Source organism: Lepisma saccharinum, chromosome 2 (genome assembly GCF_977018435.1).
Source record: "Lepisma saccharinum chromosome 2, izLepSacc3.1, whole genome shotgun sequence".
Taxonomy (NCBI): Eukaryota; Metazoa; Arthropoda; class Insecta; order Zygentoma; family Lepismatidae; genus Lepisma; species Lepisma saccharinum.
This window is the reverse complement of record NC_139230.1, coordinates 93454322-93473245: the sequence shown is the minus strand read 5'-3', so window position 1 is coordinate 93473245 and position 18924 is coordinate 93454322. Positions and strand designations below refer to the sequence as shown.

Genomic DNA, 18924 nt, shown 5'->3' with positions numbered 1-18924 from the left:
TGAATGATTTCTTTTATTTTCACACAGCCTTTACCAGGCAGTTACGTGCCTTTGAGAAGTTTTGGAGCAGCTTTAACTTTACCCTGCCTTTGATTTTGTCAATCATCTGCTTCTCAGGAGGTTGGGGTTTGTTCAGCTTTTCTCGCAAAATCTATATGCAGAAGTTCTTGTGCTGGCCTTTCAACCTGTCACTAGGAAGGGTGAACGACCCTCTGAAAAGGGACTCATGAACAATGATATCAAAAAGCATTGGTGGGAAAATTTCAACTGATACTTTCCGATATTCATACTGCTAGAATCGGTCCTTACCAATACATTGGTATCAGTACCGGCTCAGCCCAACAATAAATCCAAATGGTTTTCTTTTCAGCACAATGAAACACTACGTTTCAAGATAAGTATTTTAAACAAGTTTTTTTCATTCACAAAGTATTCATAATGCTTTAAATTTCAGATTTTTCCCTGATTCTTCACAAGAAAATTGCACCAAATGATGCAGTGAGAAGTGGGGGTACAACCTTTAGCGAGAACCTCTTCTGCTTCCTAGCCTCACTGAGGAAGCCAAGAGAAACCAGGGGAAGCCAAACAACGAGTAAAGGCAATTGGAGCACACTCAGGGCTGTGAACTCCCATGAAAATCTGCTTGGTTGGAAGTTACAGAACTGCCAACAGATAGCAGCAACTGTTAATGGTTAGGATCGTGCTAAAACTAATTTTACTGCTATTTGCAAGTGCTTTATCTCTAGTTTTTGTTTTTATTTCTAGCTTTATTTCTACTTTAGTATGGCAGTCTTCTTGCACTACTATAATAATAATTCTTAAGGTCTTTTTCCTTTTGTCAAATATCTTTATCTTTGCAAAACATTTCACGAAAAATTTTGGCAGCCAACTCTCTCAGGAGCTGTAAACCTTACATAGTGATGGTTTTGGGTGTGTGTGTGTGTGTGTGTATATATATATATATATATATACATATAGATAGATAGATAAAAGAAATGTGGGCCAAAAGGGGTAAATATAAAGCAAAGAAGGAGAAAGGAAACACTCACCAGACAGTGGAAAAATTCAAATTCTCGCAGACTATCACTGCATTATGAATGTAAGGAGAAAGAAGGACCCGGAAGTTGGAGATCTGACAGAGTTGCCAGTTCTCGATCGTAGAAGTAGTAGTGTGTAAAATGAAAAAAACACTGCTCCGTTACCAGGCTTGTCGAAACTGTGAGTACGTTGACAGGGTAAGGTGGGAGGGATGGGTTGCGGGTGGGTGGGCGGGGAAGTTACTGGGTGGACTTGTTCAGGCCAGGGTGAGTGGTTGCACTCATGGCTGATATATAAGGCCTCCCCCACCTTTTGCAAACTGAGGTGTTGGCTGGTTGGGGTAAGAGATGGATGATCGCTACCCAGAAGCAGTCGTTGAAAGGGATATTGTGGTGGTTGGTATGGATGGCGACAGTGAAGTCCAGGTTGTGGGTGGAGGCACGGTGGTTATTGATGTGAAGGTTCAGGGTGGTTGATGTTTCCCCCAGGTAAAAATCACCACAGATGTTGCAGGTGAGGATGTAGATCAAGCATGAGGTGCGGCAGGTCCCTTTGGGGTGGAGGGTAAATTTGCCAGTGGCCATGTGCACACCTGGAGGGTCTGAGAGGTAATAAGAATGGCGCAGGTTTTGCACCTAGGGTGGTTGCATTTCTGGGCAGGGGGATGTTGGTTGTGTGGTGAGGTAGTGTTGTGGACCAGGATGTTTTGGAGGTTAGGGGGGGGGGGCATTTGAAAACCACTCTGGGTTTGTTGGAAAAGATGGTTTTGGTTTCAGGGTCACTGTGGAGAATGGGAAGAAGAGAGTGTAGTGTGTGTCTGATTTTGTTGAGGTGGGGATGATGTTGGGTGATGAGAGCAGGTGGGTGGTGGCAGCAAGTTTCTTGGTGTTAATGGTGTGTGAGACAGCTTGCTATATTTGTTTGGTGACCAGGCTGGAGGGATATCCACGGTTGACCAGGGCCTGGTGTAGGCGGAGGTTATAATTCTGGCGGGAGGTGGGTGGAGTGTTCAGGCGCTGTCCCCTGAGGGCCAGAGTGAATGGAATGGCTCTTTTGGTGTGAAACTGGTGGGAGCTGGAGAATTGTAAGTATTGCATGTGGTTGGTGGGTTTTATGTGGATAGAGGTTTTCAGATGTCCTCCCTCGATGTGCACATCCACATCCAAGAAGGTGATCTGGTTGGGGGAGTGAGTCCAGGTGAACCTTATGGAACGGAAGTGATTAAGTTGATCCAGGAAAGCTGATAAGGATGGTTCTCCATGTGTCCAGAGTATGAAGATGTTGTCCATGAAGCGGAGCCAGAGGAGGGGTTTGAGGGGTTGGGTATCCAGGAACTCTTGCTCAAGTTTGCCCATGAAAAGGTTTGCATAGGATGGGGCCATTCTGGTACCCATGGCTGTACCTCTGATCTGTAGAAAATGTTGGTTTTCAAAGGTGAAATTGTTACGTGTGAGGACAAGGTGGACTAGGTGGATCAGGAAGTTGGTGATGGGGTTGTAAGATTTGGGTCTGCTATTGAGGTAGAATTCTATGGAGCGGGGGCCATGGGAGTGGGGTATGTTGGTGTAGAGGGATCATGGTATCATGGAGGTAGGAGGGCAGAGCTTTCACAAGAGGCTGGAGATGGAAGTCAACAAAGGCTGAGATTCTTTCAGTAGGTGAGTTATAGCTGGACACAATGGGTCTACCAGGGTTGCCAGGTTTGTGAATTTTGGGCAGTAGATAGAAGGAGGGGGTGCAGGGGTCGTCAGGAATTAACATGGCTGTGATAGGAGCTGTCAGGCCTTCAGGCGGTCCTCGGGTATGGATGAATTCCTGGATTTTGTTAAGGTGGGCGGAGGATAGGTCAACTGTGGTGGGTTTGTAGGTGGAGGAGTCAGCCAACTCGTGAGTGGCCTCTGCCAGGTAATCTTGAGAGTTCAACACCACTGTGGTAGACCCCTTGTCCGCTGGGAGGATTTTGATGTTATGGTTGTTGCGGAGATCTAGGAGATCTTTCTGTTAGGAGGAGTTGAGGTTTGTTTGGTTGCGGAGGTCATTTAGGAATGAGCTGCCAGAGGTGCTGAGTAATTCGCACAAAATAAAAATATGAATCTATACACCGATTGGTTTAGGAATGTAGTGAGGGAGGGTTTGCCATGTCCAGAGGAGGAAAATGTCATCAATGAATCTAAGCCAGAGGAGTGGTTTCAGTGGTTGGGAGTCAAGGAATTCCTGTTCCAGCCTGCCCATGAACAGGTTGGCATAAGAGGGGGTCATTTGTGTACCCATAGCTGTGCCACATATCTGCAGGTACTGTTGGTCTCCGAAGCAGAAGTTTTTGCAGGTAAGTGCAATGTTGGCTAGTTGTATCAGGAAGTGGGTGCTGGGGTTGTGGGGTTTGGGTTGGATGTTAAGGAATGATTCGGTGGCACAGAGGCCATTAGCATGGGGGATGTTGGTGTAGAGGGAGGTGACATCAACTGTGGTGAGGATGGTGTTTGGTGGTAGAGATGGTAAGTTGTGGATGATGTCACAGAGGTAGGAGGGCAGGGCTTGGACGAGGGGTTGGAGGTGAGAGTCTAGAAAGGCTGATATGCGTTCAGTGGGTGAATTGTAGCTGGACACAATGGGTCTCCCGGGATTGTTCGGTTTGTGAATATTGGAGAGGAGGTAGGAAGTGGGGGTGCGGGGATTGTCAGGTATGAGTGAGGAGATGCTGGAGTTGGATAGACCTTCAGAGGGGGCCTAGGGAGAGGAAAAAATCATGGATTTTATTTAGGTGTGTGGTGGATGAATCAACCGTGGTGGGCTTGTAGGTGGATGAATCAGAGAGTTGGTGGGACATAGTCAGAAGAATTCATGACTACTGTGGTGGACCCTTTGTCGGCGAGGAGAATTTTCATGTCCGGGTTGTTGTGGAGGGATCAGAGGGCTTGGTGCTGGGCTGTGGTTAGATTGTGGTGGGAAGAGGAGTTTCGGAGGTATGAACTATCAGAAACGTTGTTGACAACAGAGGTTATGTATCCTTCGAGGGGTGGTTGTTGGCAAGGGAGGGGGATCATGGGGGGAGGGAGCAGAACTGGAGGAGACAGGGATGTATGTCTGAGGGATTGGCATTGGAGGGGTGATTCTTGGCCCAAAAATACACCACCTAAGTCTGCGAGCAAAAGTTGACATCCATTGGTTGGCTAGGTTGAGTCTGGGGGGGGGGGGTATAGTGGCGTGCATGCCTGATATATAGGGCATTTCCCATTGCCTGAAGAGAGACGTGTCTGAGTGGGGGGGGGGGCAAAAGATGGATGATAGCCACACGGAAACAGTTGTTAAAGGTGGTATTATGGCTGTTGGTGTGGATTTCAACTGTGAACTCACCTGCAGGGGTGGGGATCAGGAGGGTGGGGGAGATCTTGTACCTGGGTTTGTGGCACCTGTGAGCTGGGGGGAGTGGCATAGAAGGGGTGGGAGTGTTTTGGACCAAGATGTTCTTCAGGTTGGGGGGAAGGTGATCGAAGACGACCCTAGGTTTATCCCGAAAGATGTCCCTGGTGTCAGGATCATTGTGCAGGATGGGAAGGAGGGAGTGGAGGTTATGTCTGATTTTCGTAAGGTGGGGGTGGTATTGGGTGATCAGAGCTGGAGGGTTGGTTTTGGGTTGTTTGGTGCGGTTGTGGGAGGTGGCTCTTGTGATTTGTTTATTGATGAGGGTGGAGAGGTAGCCATGGTTGGTTAGGGCTTGGTGCAGGTGTATGTTGTAGTTTTGGCTGGATGAGGTGCATGAGGTGAGGCGTTGGCCTCAGAGAGCTTTAATTTCATAGAATGAGAGCAAGTACTTCATAGAATTACAAGCTTAGACTCTTGAAGCAAATGCATCAACTTATTATTCTAAAAATAATTAAAGCTTTGCTACATAATGAAGGAACTAAAAAATGAACTCTCTATTCACAAAATTTTCAACGTATTTTTCAAAACTAATTGAAATGGTACAACTTATATGGGCAAAAAAAGGTAAAGTCCTCCCCTGTGCATAGCACCACGCCATGAAGGCGTATAGGGGTAACGCCCAACACTTTCTTGATCTGGTCGTGAGTGGGGGTGGTGTGATCAGCATCACGCCCCTGACTGCCTTTACCCCCCAGGGTTAACCCCAGGTACCCATGTTATTCGACGCTGGGTGGGCACCGGGGCCGCTTCCACCGTTAGAAAAGTTCCCGGATTTGAACCAGCTGGGGATCGAACCCGGGACCTTCAGCATGGTAGTCAGACGCGTTACCGACTGAGCCACCATGGCCAACCAACTTATATGGGCTTAGAAAGGAAATATTTGTTCCACATTTCTCAATCAAAATCTTACTGACTCACAGAAAAAGCAATCAAATGTGTAAAACACAACTCTAACAGACTTACAAAATATTTTAAAATGTTCAAATCTCAATGCTTCTCCTGCTTTTACAAGATATACATAAAAAAACACATGCTGACTGAAATAAAATGAACTGACTGTTGTCACTTATCAATATCGTTATTTTGGACAACTCTGACATTTCGAATGGGTACTGCAATGGCTTCTGCATACAAATAATTTACATTCCGAACAACGTGCCATCATTTGTTTCTTCTTACTTCCGCCAAATACATGGCTGGCATGTTAGGATTTAAGGTAGGAAATGTTCCCGTGTGCGGTACTGAGTGCTGCCTAAGTGGGGGGGGGGGTGTTACTTCAGAAGCTTGTAAGCAACTGAAAGAACACCAGAAAAAAGGCACGAATGCCTCTATGTTTTCATGGGACTAGTGTAGATAAGTTACCTAGTGCTTTCCCAACCATTATTGCGCTCGTAAGGAAAATAATGTGGCACTCAGTGCCGCCACGTGGGTCACAGAGGGTTAAAGCATCTGATATCGATAAGAATAGCTCTACGGTTCAAACATTGCTACATTGTGGATACAATAAACCTACTATATAACAGCAAAAAATATATTTTCATAACAGGTTGAAAAAACACACTCACAATTCACAACCACCCTGACGTTTTAGAATAGCACCAGTTCATGGTACAGTCTAATCTCAGTTATACATTTTATGGGGAACAGAAGGGAAAAATATGTACAACTGAGAAAAATGTATTATTGAAAGATAATTAAAATGGTAAAATTAAGTACACAAAGAAAGAAAAGGTTTACTGCATATACACCAAAATTTGCTATTGCACTACTCTGTTATTTTAAATTCACAAAATCACAAGAAATAGACAGTGAAGGTGCCAGGGGGTGGAAGGGATGCAAGCAAGTTTACCCACTTAATCCATTCCCTGCAAAAGAACGTGTTAAACATTAGGATGTTCATCTTGATCTTATGTTTACCGTAACTCTTGTTTCCCACTTTATATGTTTTCCAAGTCCTGCCGATGACAAAAATTGCCAGAATCCTGTTCCGCATGCCAGGCAACCTCTCCCCCCCCCCCTCTTAATTGCTTTTGTAGCAGTTTCATTCATTCACCATGTGACCTTGAACTCCTGCCTTATGATCAGGAACAAGCACATTGTTGTCAAACTGATAGTCACTGTACATGCTGCTTTCTCTAGGGTTTTAACACATTCTAAAAGTGTGACTGAGGTGTCTTTGTTCTCCCTCCCTCCACAAAAACGTATGTGGACAATTGAGAACATGGCTCAATCACAATTCACACTTCTTTACCAATGCTTTTACATAATCCTTTCTAGTACATAGGAGAGGGAGGGGGAGGGGGGAACTTGCTTGGAAAACTTTCCTTTCTTCTTGTTTGCCGGGGAAAGAGTAAGAAGAATTTGCCAACCCCAGTTATCCAATATTGGTTTAAGCACCTTGTACACGATCAAATTTCATGAACAAGTAGTTGAATTGAACGCAATTGAAAGTCGTTGAACAGCGTTCCTATTGGAAATCATGAATGGTCTGGAAGTGCTCAAGTACATGATCAAAGAAAATTTGGACAAGTTTACATTTAACCAAAACGTGACTGTGTGTATGGCATGAAAAGAAATAAATCCCTCATCCCCATCTTCGCAAATTAGCCAAAAGTGATACAAACAGCGACGTAAAATAAAGCAAATCAATCAATCCATCAAATGGCACTTGCAGAAAGAAAATGCAGTATGATTGCTGCTTTTCTTCACTATTAGTCGTAACAAAGAAGGAAGTAGGACATATTAGAAACTCAAAAGAAGTGTGATGTTGATGTATTTTCTTGAGTCCGCTTTACACGGACCTTAGCATTATTGCAAGCAGAAATGCTAAGAAAATGCTTCAAAAAATCTTATAGAAGATAGTACTTTACATTAAAGCATTTAATCTTTTCATGGAACATTTTGGTTAGCTTTTGCGATTACCATGTATAATACATACAGCATGAAAAGCACATTGAGTTACACTATCTATGGTGAGTGCATGGTGTTTACAATTGAAAAAACTAAAATATTCTTCACACTTCTGTGTGACTAGAGAAGGGTAGAGTGACTAGCCATGTGAGGTTGTGTTATGTTATTGTATGTGTATATCTTAGTGCAGCTTGAAAAAGTTCTGGGAAACCAGAATGAAACATTGCAGATAAAATAAAATAAAAACCATAACTGTTATCTTGCACTTTGTAATCAAGGGGTCGCAAGTTTGATACCCAGCAGAGGCACATAGTGGTTTGGATCCCACTTTAAATTGTAGGTCCAGTCCCGATTAACTTTCTGTGCATAGAGTGGACTTAAAAACCTTTAGCGGATGGAGCCTCGCGCATCTGTATTCCCATTGAAACCGATGCGTTTTCAAGTGTCGGCTTTTCAAACTTGTCACAAAGTACAAAAAAATCATAAGTTGAGAACTAATTGTCGTAGACAGATGAAATTGGTTTTGCTTCCTTTCTTCAGGACAGGGCTTTTAACGGAGGTAAAATTTATACATTGTGCCTCCCAGTAATTAGTGTTAAAGGAAGATGATGAAGAAGAAAATTGAACTAAAAAAAAAAAATTGCACATGGCACACCCCTGTGTCCCCCTCAATAGAGTGAAGTGAATGGAAAAAAATAGTATGTAGTGATGGCACATTCCTACAACCATGCAAAGTTTCGTTGAAATCAGACTGATATTTCTTGAGTAAAAGCAGTAGTGCTGCCAGCTTCGAGACATCCGGAATTTCGCTCTTAGCACCAGCTCCATGGATGCTGAATGGACCAAATTTCGAGGGAAGTACGACAAAATACCACTCTATGAGGATATGTAATGCTTGTGCCGCAACTAAAAAACTGAAATTATGGCGTTTGGAAATTTGGTGTAATTTCAGAAAATTTAGAACTTTGGGCCTTTGCCCTTGCTTCCCCCCTGAACCCTTAATTGTTGGATGTTACTTAAAATGTTGCATTTTGCTTATCCTTACATTTAGGATTTAAACTGTTCAAAAAGATGCAGTGGTTGAGCATTTATAGCCTTTTATCTTCAATTTATCCCATAGTAACAAGAAGGGAAAAACAAAGGGCTTTTTCAAATAGCGCTTGTGTCTGCCCCCAGTGGTCAGCGCATCACGCTACAGTGCCAGGGGGTCCCGAGTTCGAATTCTGGCATAGGCATGGATGTTTGTGAGTGTCTATTCATCAATTTCATCATATCATCACTCATCCCCATCTTCGCAAATTAGCCAAAAGTGATACAAACAGCGACGTAAAATAAAGCAAATCAATCAATCCATCAAATGGCACTTGCAGAAAGAAAATGCAGTATGATTGCTGCTTTTCTTCAGTATGATTCACATGCTAAAAATAAGTCAAAGTGTTCAATAATTAGTCTATCTGTGATAAACAAAGAGCTGACGTCGTAGAGGATGGATGTGTTTTTCCTTAGCTCCACGTGCAGAAGTGGACAAAATGTGGTGAAGTGATTTTCTGAAGGGAGTGAACGTTGTGCTGCAGTGAACGTGATCTTTTTGTGCGTGCAAATCTTTGCAGGAGCAGCCATCTGTGTTTGAGTGTTGGGAGTGTTTGTGCATTAATATTTTTTTTGCAACATGGGCATCACAAGAGGTGAATGTAACAGAATCGAGAGCACAATTGAAAGGATTGTTGCGAAATAACTCAACTCTCAACTGGGAGATGTGGACGAGAGAATAGCCCTGGCCTTTGTTAGCGATAAGGTTCAGTCACTAATCAAGAGTTCCCTGACTCAATGATAGCCGAGGCGGTGGAGGAAGCCATTTGTAAAATAATGGAAAAATACGATGCCGAAAACAAGGCCCTTAGATCAACAGTGAGTGCATTACAGTTGCACATAAACTCGATCGAACAATATGACAGAAGACTGAACCTAATGATCCATGGCATGGGAGAATCTGAGAAGGAGAACTGTGAGGAGAATGTGCTGGACATCCTCCGGGACAAGGTGCAGGTCCCAGCTCCAGAGATGTCACTGTCTGGGAACGAAGCGACACAACAGGAGGAGCAGGGTGCTGATCATGCATTTCATGTCTTACAGGACTCGTCGGTTGGTGCTTCAGAAGAAGAAGATCGTGAAGGATTCCGGCCCCCACATTTCCATCACGGAAAACCTCACCCAGCAAAACCTGCAGCTGTTTCACCAGGTAACAAATAGTGGAACTTTTCAGCACGTGTGGACTTCCGATGACAACATCCTGGCACTTCACAACAACGCCACAGTGAAAATAAACAGCCTGGATGACCTAAACAAGTATGGAAAGTGACAAACTCTTCCCTTGGTTGGCACTTATTGCATACATTAACCACCATAACCATTCACTCCTTCAATCATGTGCTTTTCAACCTTATATTCTTTTACTTTTACCTTTCTCCTTTCAATAATTTAATTTTGTGTCACACATATATTATGTTTTTTCTCAGTCATTTTATTAATAATGAGTTTCGTTGTTTCTAATGTAGAAAGGCAAGAGGTCAATGTTGTGCGGTGTCATTGCCAGATAGTTCGTTAGACACCCCTGAAAGATGTTCCCTGATATTTGTAAGAATGGTCACTCCCCCCCCCCCCCCCCCGAGGCCAAGGTCGATGCTGGGGCTGTAAATAGCTTTCCTCTCTTCCCGCCTGCCAATGAGCTGCCACCCCCATGACGTTACACAGGCTGAGCGTGGCAAACCGGAGATTCCTTGCAAAATTGTATCTGCACGTAGAAGACCTTGCTTTCCCCGTAAACGCAGAAAATATCATGGTGGGCCACATCAATATGAACCGCCTAAAGAACAAAGTAGATTAAATCGCAGCTTCACATATAACAAACTTCACATGCGTTGCAATCACCGAGACTTGGCTAGATGATTCCATTCCAGACACGTTGAAATTGAAGGGTTCGAAATGTATAGACTTGATCAAGACTATCCTAAGCAAGGGGGAGGTATTATTGTTTACGTAAAAACAGCTGTAATATCAAAACTTATATATTGTGTGTTGGATGTAGATATTGAAGGATTGTTGGTGTCTTCAAAACTCAAACAGAACAACAAACCTTTAATTCTAGGATGAGTATATAGACACCCCAAGGCCCCCGTCACTTTTAATAAAAAATTAGAAAACATTTTGCAGTCATTTCCGACTTGACACGCTTCAGTTCTCGTCGTGGATACTAATCATGACTTCATCAAACCTACTACAGGGGACAATGCATTTTTCGATACGATGGAATTGGCGGGTACAAGCAGCTCGTTCGCCTGCCGACACGTGTGAATGACATGAGTGAAAGTCTCATAGACCACATTTTTAACAACAAGAAAGAATTGTATGATAAATCCACCGTAGTAATGCATGATTTAAGCGATCATTTTCTGATATACACCTCATTAACCTAAGGCCACAAAGATCTCCCAGAATACTCGTAACTAGGCTCTCATTTAAAAATTTCCCTGAACAACAGTTCGTTGATCATTGTTCTTATCTACCCTTTCACAAAACAACAAGGATGCCAGATATAAACGACAAGGTAACATATTTGCAGTCATTAATAACCGAAGCTCTTGATGTCTATGTGCCAATAAAAACGTTTCGTGTTAGGGGCAACAAGCATCCATGGATCACTGGCAGTCTTCTTAGATTGATATCACTCAAGAACCGCATGTTTAACACACTGGGGTCTCACGATGGGCGTAGCCCGCAGTGCACTTAAAGTCAATGTGGACGAACGACGGGTATAGCCCATCCTGCTGTATGCAATCGCTTTGCCAAATTGAACAACGGGCTATGCTCATACTTCGTCTCATGCGCGTGTTCATTCAAGCCTCTCTGTTGAAATTCCGACCACTAGGTGACTCATGTGCTATTTTTATCTCACACCAGCGACTGTTTGTTGTCGGGTTGATGTACTGTGCATTGTTTAGAATGGCGTCGTTAGATCCAGACTGCATAGAGGATTCGGACTCAGAGTTTGAAGTTAGCGACGATTTTGATGATGCAGATGAATTTGAAGATTTGGAAGGTAGATTATATTCGTAATAATTATTGTCGACAATATAAACAGTGTTGCAAACTCTAGTATTTTATGAATGAAGTGAGAAGAGGTAATTTTTTTGAGTCTATTCATCTTGCCTCTTGCTTGATTCTCCTACATGCACTGATATATTTTTAGTTTTTCCATTTATTATTTTGTATAGTGTATGTCAAATGAAAATTTATTTTATTTATTTAGTTTATTTATTTATTTGTTTAATTTTTACAGATGACGCAGAACCAACTGATACATCATCTGGTCCTGTCCTGCAGCCACTTTTTCATACATGTAATTTGTAATTATTTTTTGTTATGTGCACATAAGAAGTATTCTTATGCAAGATTCAAAAGATGTATTGACAGTTTATGTAGTTAATTATTGAAATTTCCAGATTACGAACTTAAAATATCTCTATATTAACATTTGTTACAATGTTGTACTTTTTTTTTCTTCACAAAACATTGCTGAAAAAAATATAAAAAAATGTCTGAAAATGAAAAGAAAATTTGACAAATTTTTGTTCATTGAAAAGAGGAAGTTTTGTAGATTTAAGAAATATGTGGAAAATAAAAACAAATTAAAAATATTTTTTCTATGATTTTTTTAAAAACAACCAAAAACCGCAGACCAGAGGTAAAAATGCTGTGTTATGAGGCCAGACGCGAATGTGTTAAGCATGCACGTACTTCAAATAATAATAACTACACGTGGGAACAATATAAGACCTTAAGGAACTACGTAAAAAAACAGTATGTTAAAAACTTCGTAAAAATACTCCACACTTATGTTAAAATAACTAAAAAAGGATCCCAACTGGCCATTACGAGCCCAGGCATCAGGAGTATTTTTACAAAGTTTTTAACATACAGAGATTTTTTTAAGTTTGAATATGGCAGAGTATTTGTAAGTGTTTTTAACCTTAACCCTCAATCAAATCCTCATTTAACACTTCTTTTACGTGGCACTATGCTCTGTGCCTAGAAACATCCATGAACCTGATGAAGAAGGCAGTTTGACCTCCGAAACGTTGTCCTAATAAGACTCCATACTCACTCACATAAGTAGTTAAATTAATCAATACTATTTAACGTATTTATTTCCTTTAATAGTGAGTAACACACACAAATCTACAATATGTTATTAAATTATATCCTTAAGCAGATCTATTCCGATAAATATTCAGACAATAACAAATTCAAGATTTTCCGGTTCTTGACTGGAAATGATAGCAAAAGCCAATCCATCGCATCTATTGAGCATAACAATGAAACAATTACGGAAGATGCGAGGGTGTCGAACGTCCTCAATGACAACTTTGCTAACATTGGCAAGTCAGTATCCTACACATTCACTAACGATTTAAGGGTGAAGAAAAATGAAAGTAACAAACAAAATGAAAACTACGCTAAATATCAAGAAACCAGCTTCAGTTTTAAGCCCGTCTCAAGTGATGACGTTATGAAAATTCATCAAAAACTTAATCTCAGAAAAGGTCCAGATTTCAATGAAATAAGTAAATCGCATAATCTATCTACTCGCCCCATGGATTGTCGAACCTCTCACAGATATAATTAATTCATCCTTAAAAAGCAGAATCTTTCCTAACACTTGGAAACATGGAAGGGTCACACCTATATTTAAAGGGGGGTCCCCGACGCAAGTAAATAATTATCGCCCCATCAATAACTTCCTCATTAAGTAGGATTCTTGAAAAGATAATAGACAAGCAATTAGAACAGTACTTACATTCTAACAATCTACTGACAGACAGTTTGCTTTTAGAAAAAATCGCTTGACAGAATTACTCGTGAATGAATTGTTACACAACTGGCGAAATATATTAGATCATAATAAGAAAGCAATACATAGGCATTATTTCTCTAGACATCAGTAAAGCATTCGACAGTGTTCAACCAAATTTATTAATACAGAAATTACATCAGCAATTCAATTTCTCTGTCACTGCATACAATTGGATCGAAAGTTATTTATGCAATAGGAGTATAGACACAAAAGTAGGCAACTTGATTTCAAACAGTTTAAATGTATCCCTTGGTGTACCACAGGGATCTATCTAGGTCCTAAACTGTTTAACATGTTTGTGAATGACATCACAGACAGGAAATTTGGGTTTGAATTATATTTGTATGCAGATGACTGTCTCCTGTACTGTGCGTCAAGCAAATTAGAAAAAGTGATTGCAAATAATGAGAAAAACATGCCCGAAATTCTTGAGTGGTATCAATCTAACATGTTGAAAGTGAACGAGTCTCACATGCAAGTATTAATACTATCCAGTGAAAACAATAACAATAAGCTAATTGACAACATTAAAATAGGTAATTCCTATATAAAACCATGTGAATCTCTAAACTATCTCAGTATGCACCTAGATAAGAATTTATCCTTTTCACAACATGTGAAAAAAATGTGCGCGCGTACAGCAAATAGAATCAAGCAGTTTCAATTTGTCTGCAAATATGTACACCTTGTCCACAAATTAACATTCTACAAAGCATTTATTAGGCTGTTACTTGAATACTGTTCCTCTGTACTTTATGCGATTAATAGAAATAACACCACGAAACTAGAGAAAATGCAAAATTGGGCTATTCGTAGCATAAGAAATAAGAGCTCCAATTACCCACACTGGAATCCAGGCAAAAATATGCATTTCTACTAAAAATTCACCAGGCAATATGCACCACCACTTATTAAAGGACAGAGTAAATTATTTCATCTGTGAGTGAGTGAGTGAGTGAGTGAGTGAGTGAGTGAGTGAGTGAGTGAGTGAGTGAGTGAGTGAGTGAGTGAGTGAGTGAGTGAGTGAGTGAGTGAGTGAGTGAGTGAGTGAGTGAGTGAGTGAGTGAGTGAGTGAGTGAGTGAGTGAGTGAGTGAGTGAGTGAGTGAGTGAGTGAGTGAGTGAGTGAGTGAGTGAGTGAGTGAGTGAGTGAGTGAGTGAGTGAGTGAGTGAGTGAGTGAGTGAGTGAGTGAGTGAGTGAGTGAGTGAGTGAGTGAGTGACAGACAGACAGACAGACAGACAGACAGACAGACAGACAGACAGACAGACAGACAGACAGACAGAGAGATATATATTTTAAGTCCTATAATATTTCCACCTCAATTACATACCGGTTGCACCCAAAGGATGTCCTTTTGAAATCAATCCACCACTTGGATTGATGACATATTTTCCTCCATATGTATTGTCCTTTGTGTCCACAAGGTCAGCAGCTTTACCCAGTTCACATAAGCCAAGAGCTTCATATGTTATCAATTCATTTGCAGAAAAGCAGTCATGGAGTTCAACAACATCTACATCCTGTGGCTTGTAACCAGCTTTTTGGAACAGTCTATCAGATGCAGTTTTTGTCATGTCATATCCAACCTAGAAAGAGTCAATGCATATTCTAGTTTGAGTATTTTTATTCACTGAATACATTTACAAACCAAGGAAAAAGACAATAAAGAATGCATAAAGCTGAAATCATGGCAAACGCACACTTATACAAATGACTAAACATTTTTCATGGCAATTTAACCATGCGTTAGGCACATTATTTTCTGTAACATGCATAGGCACATTAGGTCACTTTAACTATATTTAAGGTATGAAATTCATCGTGAACTAAATGGCGCACACATGCTGAAAGTTCTTTCTTTGTCTTTCATCTAAGGTCAGCTGCAATTTTCTGCTGCACTTTGTAAATGACATAACATTATAAAGTTAACATCAGTTGCATGCTTGGGAGACTGTCATCCCCCATGTGCCTAAATACGTAACAACCAAAGCAGTGTCATGTTCACTTTTGGTCATGATCACTTTCGTCACTAACACATACCTACGTGTCCTCTCCTTCATCACTAGCCCACTTCCATATAGCATCTGAATCTGCTGTGCACTCTGTCTTTCTCACTTTGATATTGTTCTTGGTATGCATTTAGCCTGCAAGTGTGTGACAAGTAGAAGTGATTGGGTGCCAAAAGAAGCGAAGAGAAGGGGGGAGCAAAGATAGTATACTTTCTCTTGGTAGACAAGGCATAGCATTAAGAGGTCAGAGTGTAGGGGAAATTGCAGTCACTGAATGCGACGTAACATTAACTTCATAATTTAACATGGCTTAGAAGTGAAATAGAACATAATTGATTGATTTGCTTTATTTTACTTCACTTTTGTGCCACTTTTTGCTAATTTGTGAAGATGGAGATGAGTGATGATATGATGAAATTGATGAATGGACACTCACAAACATCCATGCCCATGCCGGGATTGAAACGCAGGACCCCTGGCACCATAGCGCAATGTGGTAACCACTCTGCCAAGGGGGCTGGCCCAATAGAACAGAACAGATAAGCTTAGAACAAAGATAAAGAAAGAAGATTCAGCACACAGCAACACTGTGTGCAGTATAGTTCACAGTGTTGCAATCTCGCTATGAATATCGATGGAGAACACCACATGCCTAACGGAGGGTTAAAACGTGTTCTCAAGAATGCCATCACCATACAAATTGGAAACTAAAGGTTCCTGAAACATTTTGGGCTCTTCTTTCTTTTAAATGAAGTAAATAAAATCATCACAGAAATATTTCAGGGCTTTTTTTTATGTCTGCTTTTTTTATGGCATTGTGGTTGTGTTCTAATTAAAAATAAAAAAGGAAGAATGAAGTAGTACCTTCCTGGGACAGGAAAGAACTCCAAACTTTGACAACACTTAACTTGGCCCTTACAGCTTGGAAGGAGTAGCCCATGCTCTTCACGGCGAAATCGTGGCCATGATGAATGGCAAGTAGTTGATGTGTGTGACAATAATAGTATATGTAAATTTCCATGTGAACTACACGAAATTATTCTAGATATCTAGGTAAAGGTAAAAAAAAGGGGGGGAACCCCCTGAAGAAGCCTTTCTCCACCCGCATACTTTCGGGGGTATGCACTCTTTTCTCCTGGTGCCTTTAATTAAACAAGGACATCAGTTTCCTCAGATTTTTAGTGGTTTTCCCATTCCTTATGTTTTATTTCAAACATATACAAGGTGTACAACTTTGCTTCCGCCGTTTTCTGACAGGTGGCAACAACAGGAAGTAGCGGTCGAAAGAAGCAGATCGCAGACGTCACGCAGTTAGCTTGGACCTCTGTCAAGATAACCCCATTCAAACATTAGTTGAGTGGTGTGTGCATCGTGAAGTTGTTTGCGATTGAAAATGTCAGTGTACGAGCCAAATTCTCGCCATTTGCGGGAGGTTCTACTTTTTTGTTTCAATATGAAGAAAACTGCAGGTGAGGCTCATCGAATGCTCTCCACTACGTATGGTGAGGACGCTATAAGTGAGAGAACCTGTCGTGAGTGGTTTCAATGCTTCAAGAACGGTGACTTTAACGTCGAAGACCGGCATACTGGTGGAAGACAGAAAGTTTTCGAAGATGCAGAATTGGAGACATTGCTGAGTGAAGACTCGCGTCAAACTCAAGAAGAATTGGCACGATCATTGGGAGTGACGCAGCAAGCCATTTCAAAACGTCTGAAAGCCATGGGTATGATTCAGCATGACAACGCACGACCCCACGTTGCCAAAGTGGTGAAAACGTACTTGGAAACATTAAGATGGGACGTCCTACCCCACCCACCTTATTCTCCAGACATCGCTCCCTCTGATTATCACCTGTTTAGATCAATGGCTCATGAACTGGCTGACCAACACTTCCGATCTTATGAAGAAGTCAAAAAGTGGATCGATTCGTGGATCGCCTCCAAAGATGAACAATTTTTTAGACGCGGCATTCCTACGCTGCCCGAAAGATGGGAGAAAGTAGTGGCCAGCGATGGACAATACTTTGAATAATGCCTGGGTAAGCAATGTTTTTCATTCCAGCGTCATATTTTTGGGGAAAAATGGCGGAAGCAAAGTTGTACACCTTGTACATATACATATTTCATACAGATATTATGTAACAAATATGTGAAGACATTAATTATTTATTTATAGAAATTTCCAGTACAGGACAAGCAATTTTAAACTGGAAAGAAACAACAGTAAAACAGTACACTAGTGTTAAAAAACACACAAACAAGATAAATAAAATAAACAAAATATAAACAAGCCAAGACAATACCAAGGTAAACATTATTTTCACAATGCCTTACTTATGTACAATTTTTTTATAAGTTGGTGACGAGAGACAAATATGAACTGAATATATCTACTTGGTTTGAGATGATGTTGAATTGGTTCTGTAGCTTGTGGAATAGTGAACGTTGTATGAGTGAGAGAGTCTGGGAGTTGTGGTGTGGAAAGTTTCCTTGCTCCATGTTTTATGTCTGGGCACTCTGAGGAAGAGTTCGTGGAGTGGGATGCTGCATCTTAAGTTTCCATTTATGATCTTATGTAGTAATTTCATTTCTGGAGTATTTATGTTTAAGTTTACGAGGAGATCTCTCTTAGGTAGGTGTCTCAGGGCCGGCACTCTATATTGAACAATGGAGAGGAAAAAGGTGAGAACACTGTCGATCTTGGAGGTATGAGAAGGGGCAGCCATGTTCCAGATGGGTGAACAGTATTCTCGAATGGGGGACACAAATATTTTGAAGTAAATGGAAAGTGCATTCGGGTTATTGATTTCGGTGAATCTGTAAAGTAGGCCTAACATACGTATTGCTTTTTTTTTTTTTTTTTTTTATGCTTGATATGTGATTATCAAAAGTTAGTTTTGAATCTATGAGGATACTTAGATCTTGGTGTTCTTATTTTGTTAGAGGGATGTTGGTGAGTGAATAATTTCCTTCAAGAATGTTTTGTTTCAATGAAATTGTTATGTAAAAGCATTTTTAAGGGTTTATGGACAGTTTCCATTGCTTACACCATTCAGAGAATCTGTTTATGTCATTTTGGAGAAGTTGCATGTCTGATGGCTGTTTCATTCCTCTCATAATCTTGCAATCATCGGCGAACATTAGAATTGTGCTTCAGATTGGGGAATTAAAGAGATCTGCGAGATCATCCAGATATAATACAAATAATAGAGGGCGAAGAATGCTTCTTTGCAGCACACCAGATATAACCGCAAGCCAGTTAGCATTGTTGTCTATTTCTTAGATAGTCTTTCACTATTTTTAATGTGTTTCCAGTGATGTTAAACCTGTTAGCTAATTTATGCAGTAAATAATGGTGATCCACTGAATCAAAAACTTTGGACAGATCAAAGTACACAACATCCAACTGATTACGATAGGTGATGGCGTTTATGACATAGGATTGCATAGAAGACAGATTGGTGAGGCATGAAGAATTTGAAAGAAAGTCATGTTGTGCTGGGTTAATGTAAGGGGATGTGAATTTCAGAAGTCTATTTTTTAGAATTTTTTCACAGACAATAGCAAGTGTGGATAGGGGAGAAATTGGCCCGTAACATGTAGTATGGTTCGCATTGCCAGATTTAAAAATAG

At 40.9% G+C, this 18924-nt stretch overlaps 1 protein-coding gene across 1 annotated transcript in view; it reads right to left on the bottom strand.

Moving 5' to 3' along the window:
* Nucleotides 1-18924, bottom strand: part of LOC145984097 (sterol carrier protein 2-like) — a 128896-nt gene that overhangs the window by 21826 nt on the left and 88146 nt on the right. Inside the window, exon 6 of the mRNA XM_083117507.1 lies at nt 14613-14868. Coding sequence (XP_082973633.1) covers nt 14613-14868 — 256 coding nt within the window. The remainder of the gene's footprint in view (nt 1-14612; nt 14869-18924) is intronic.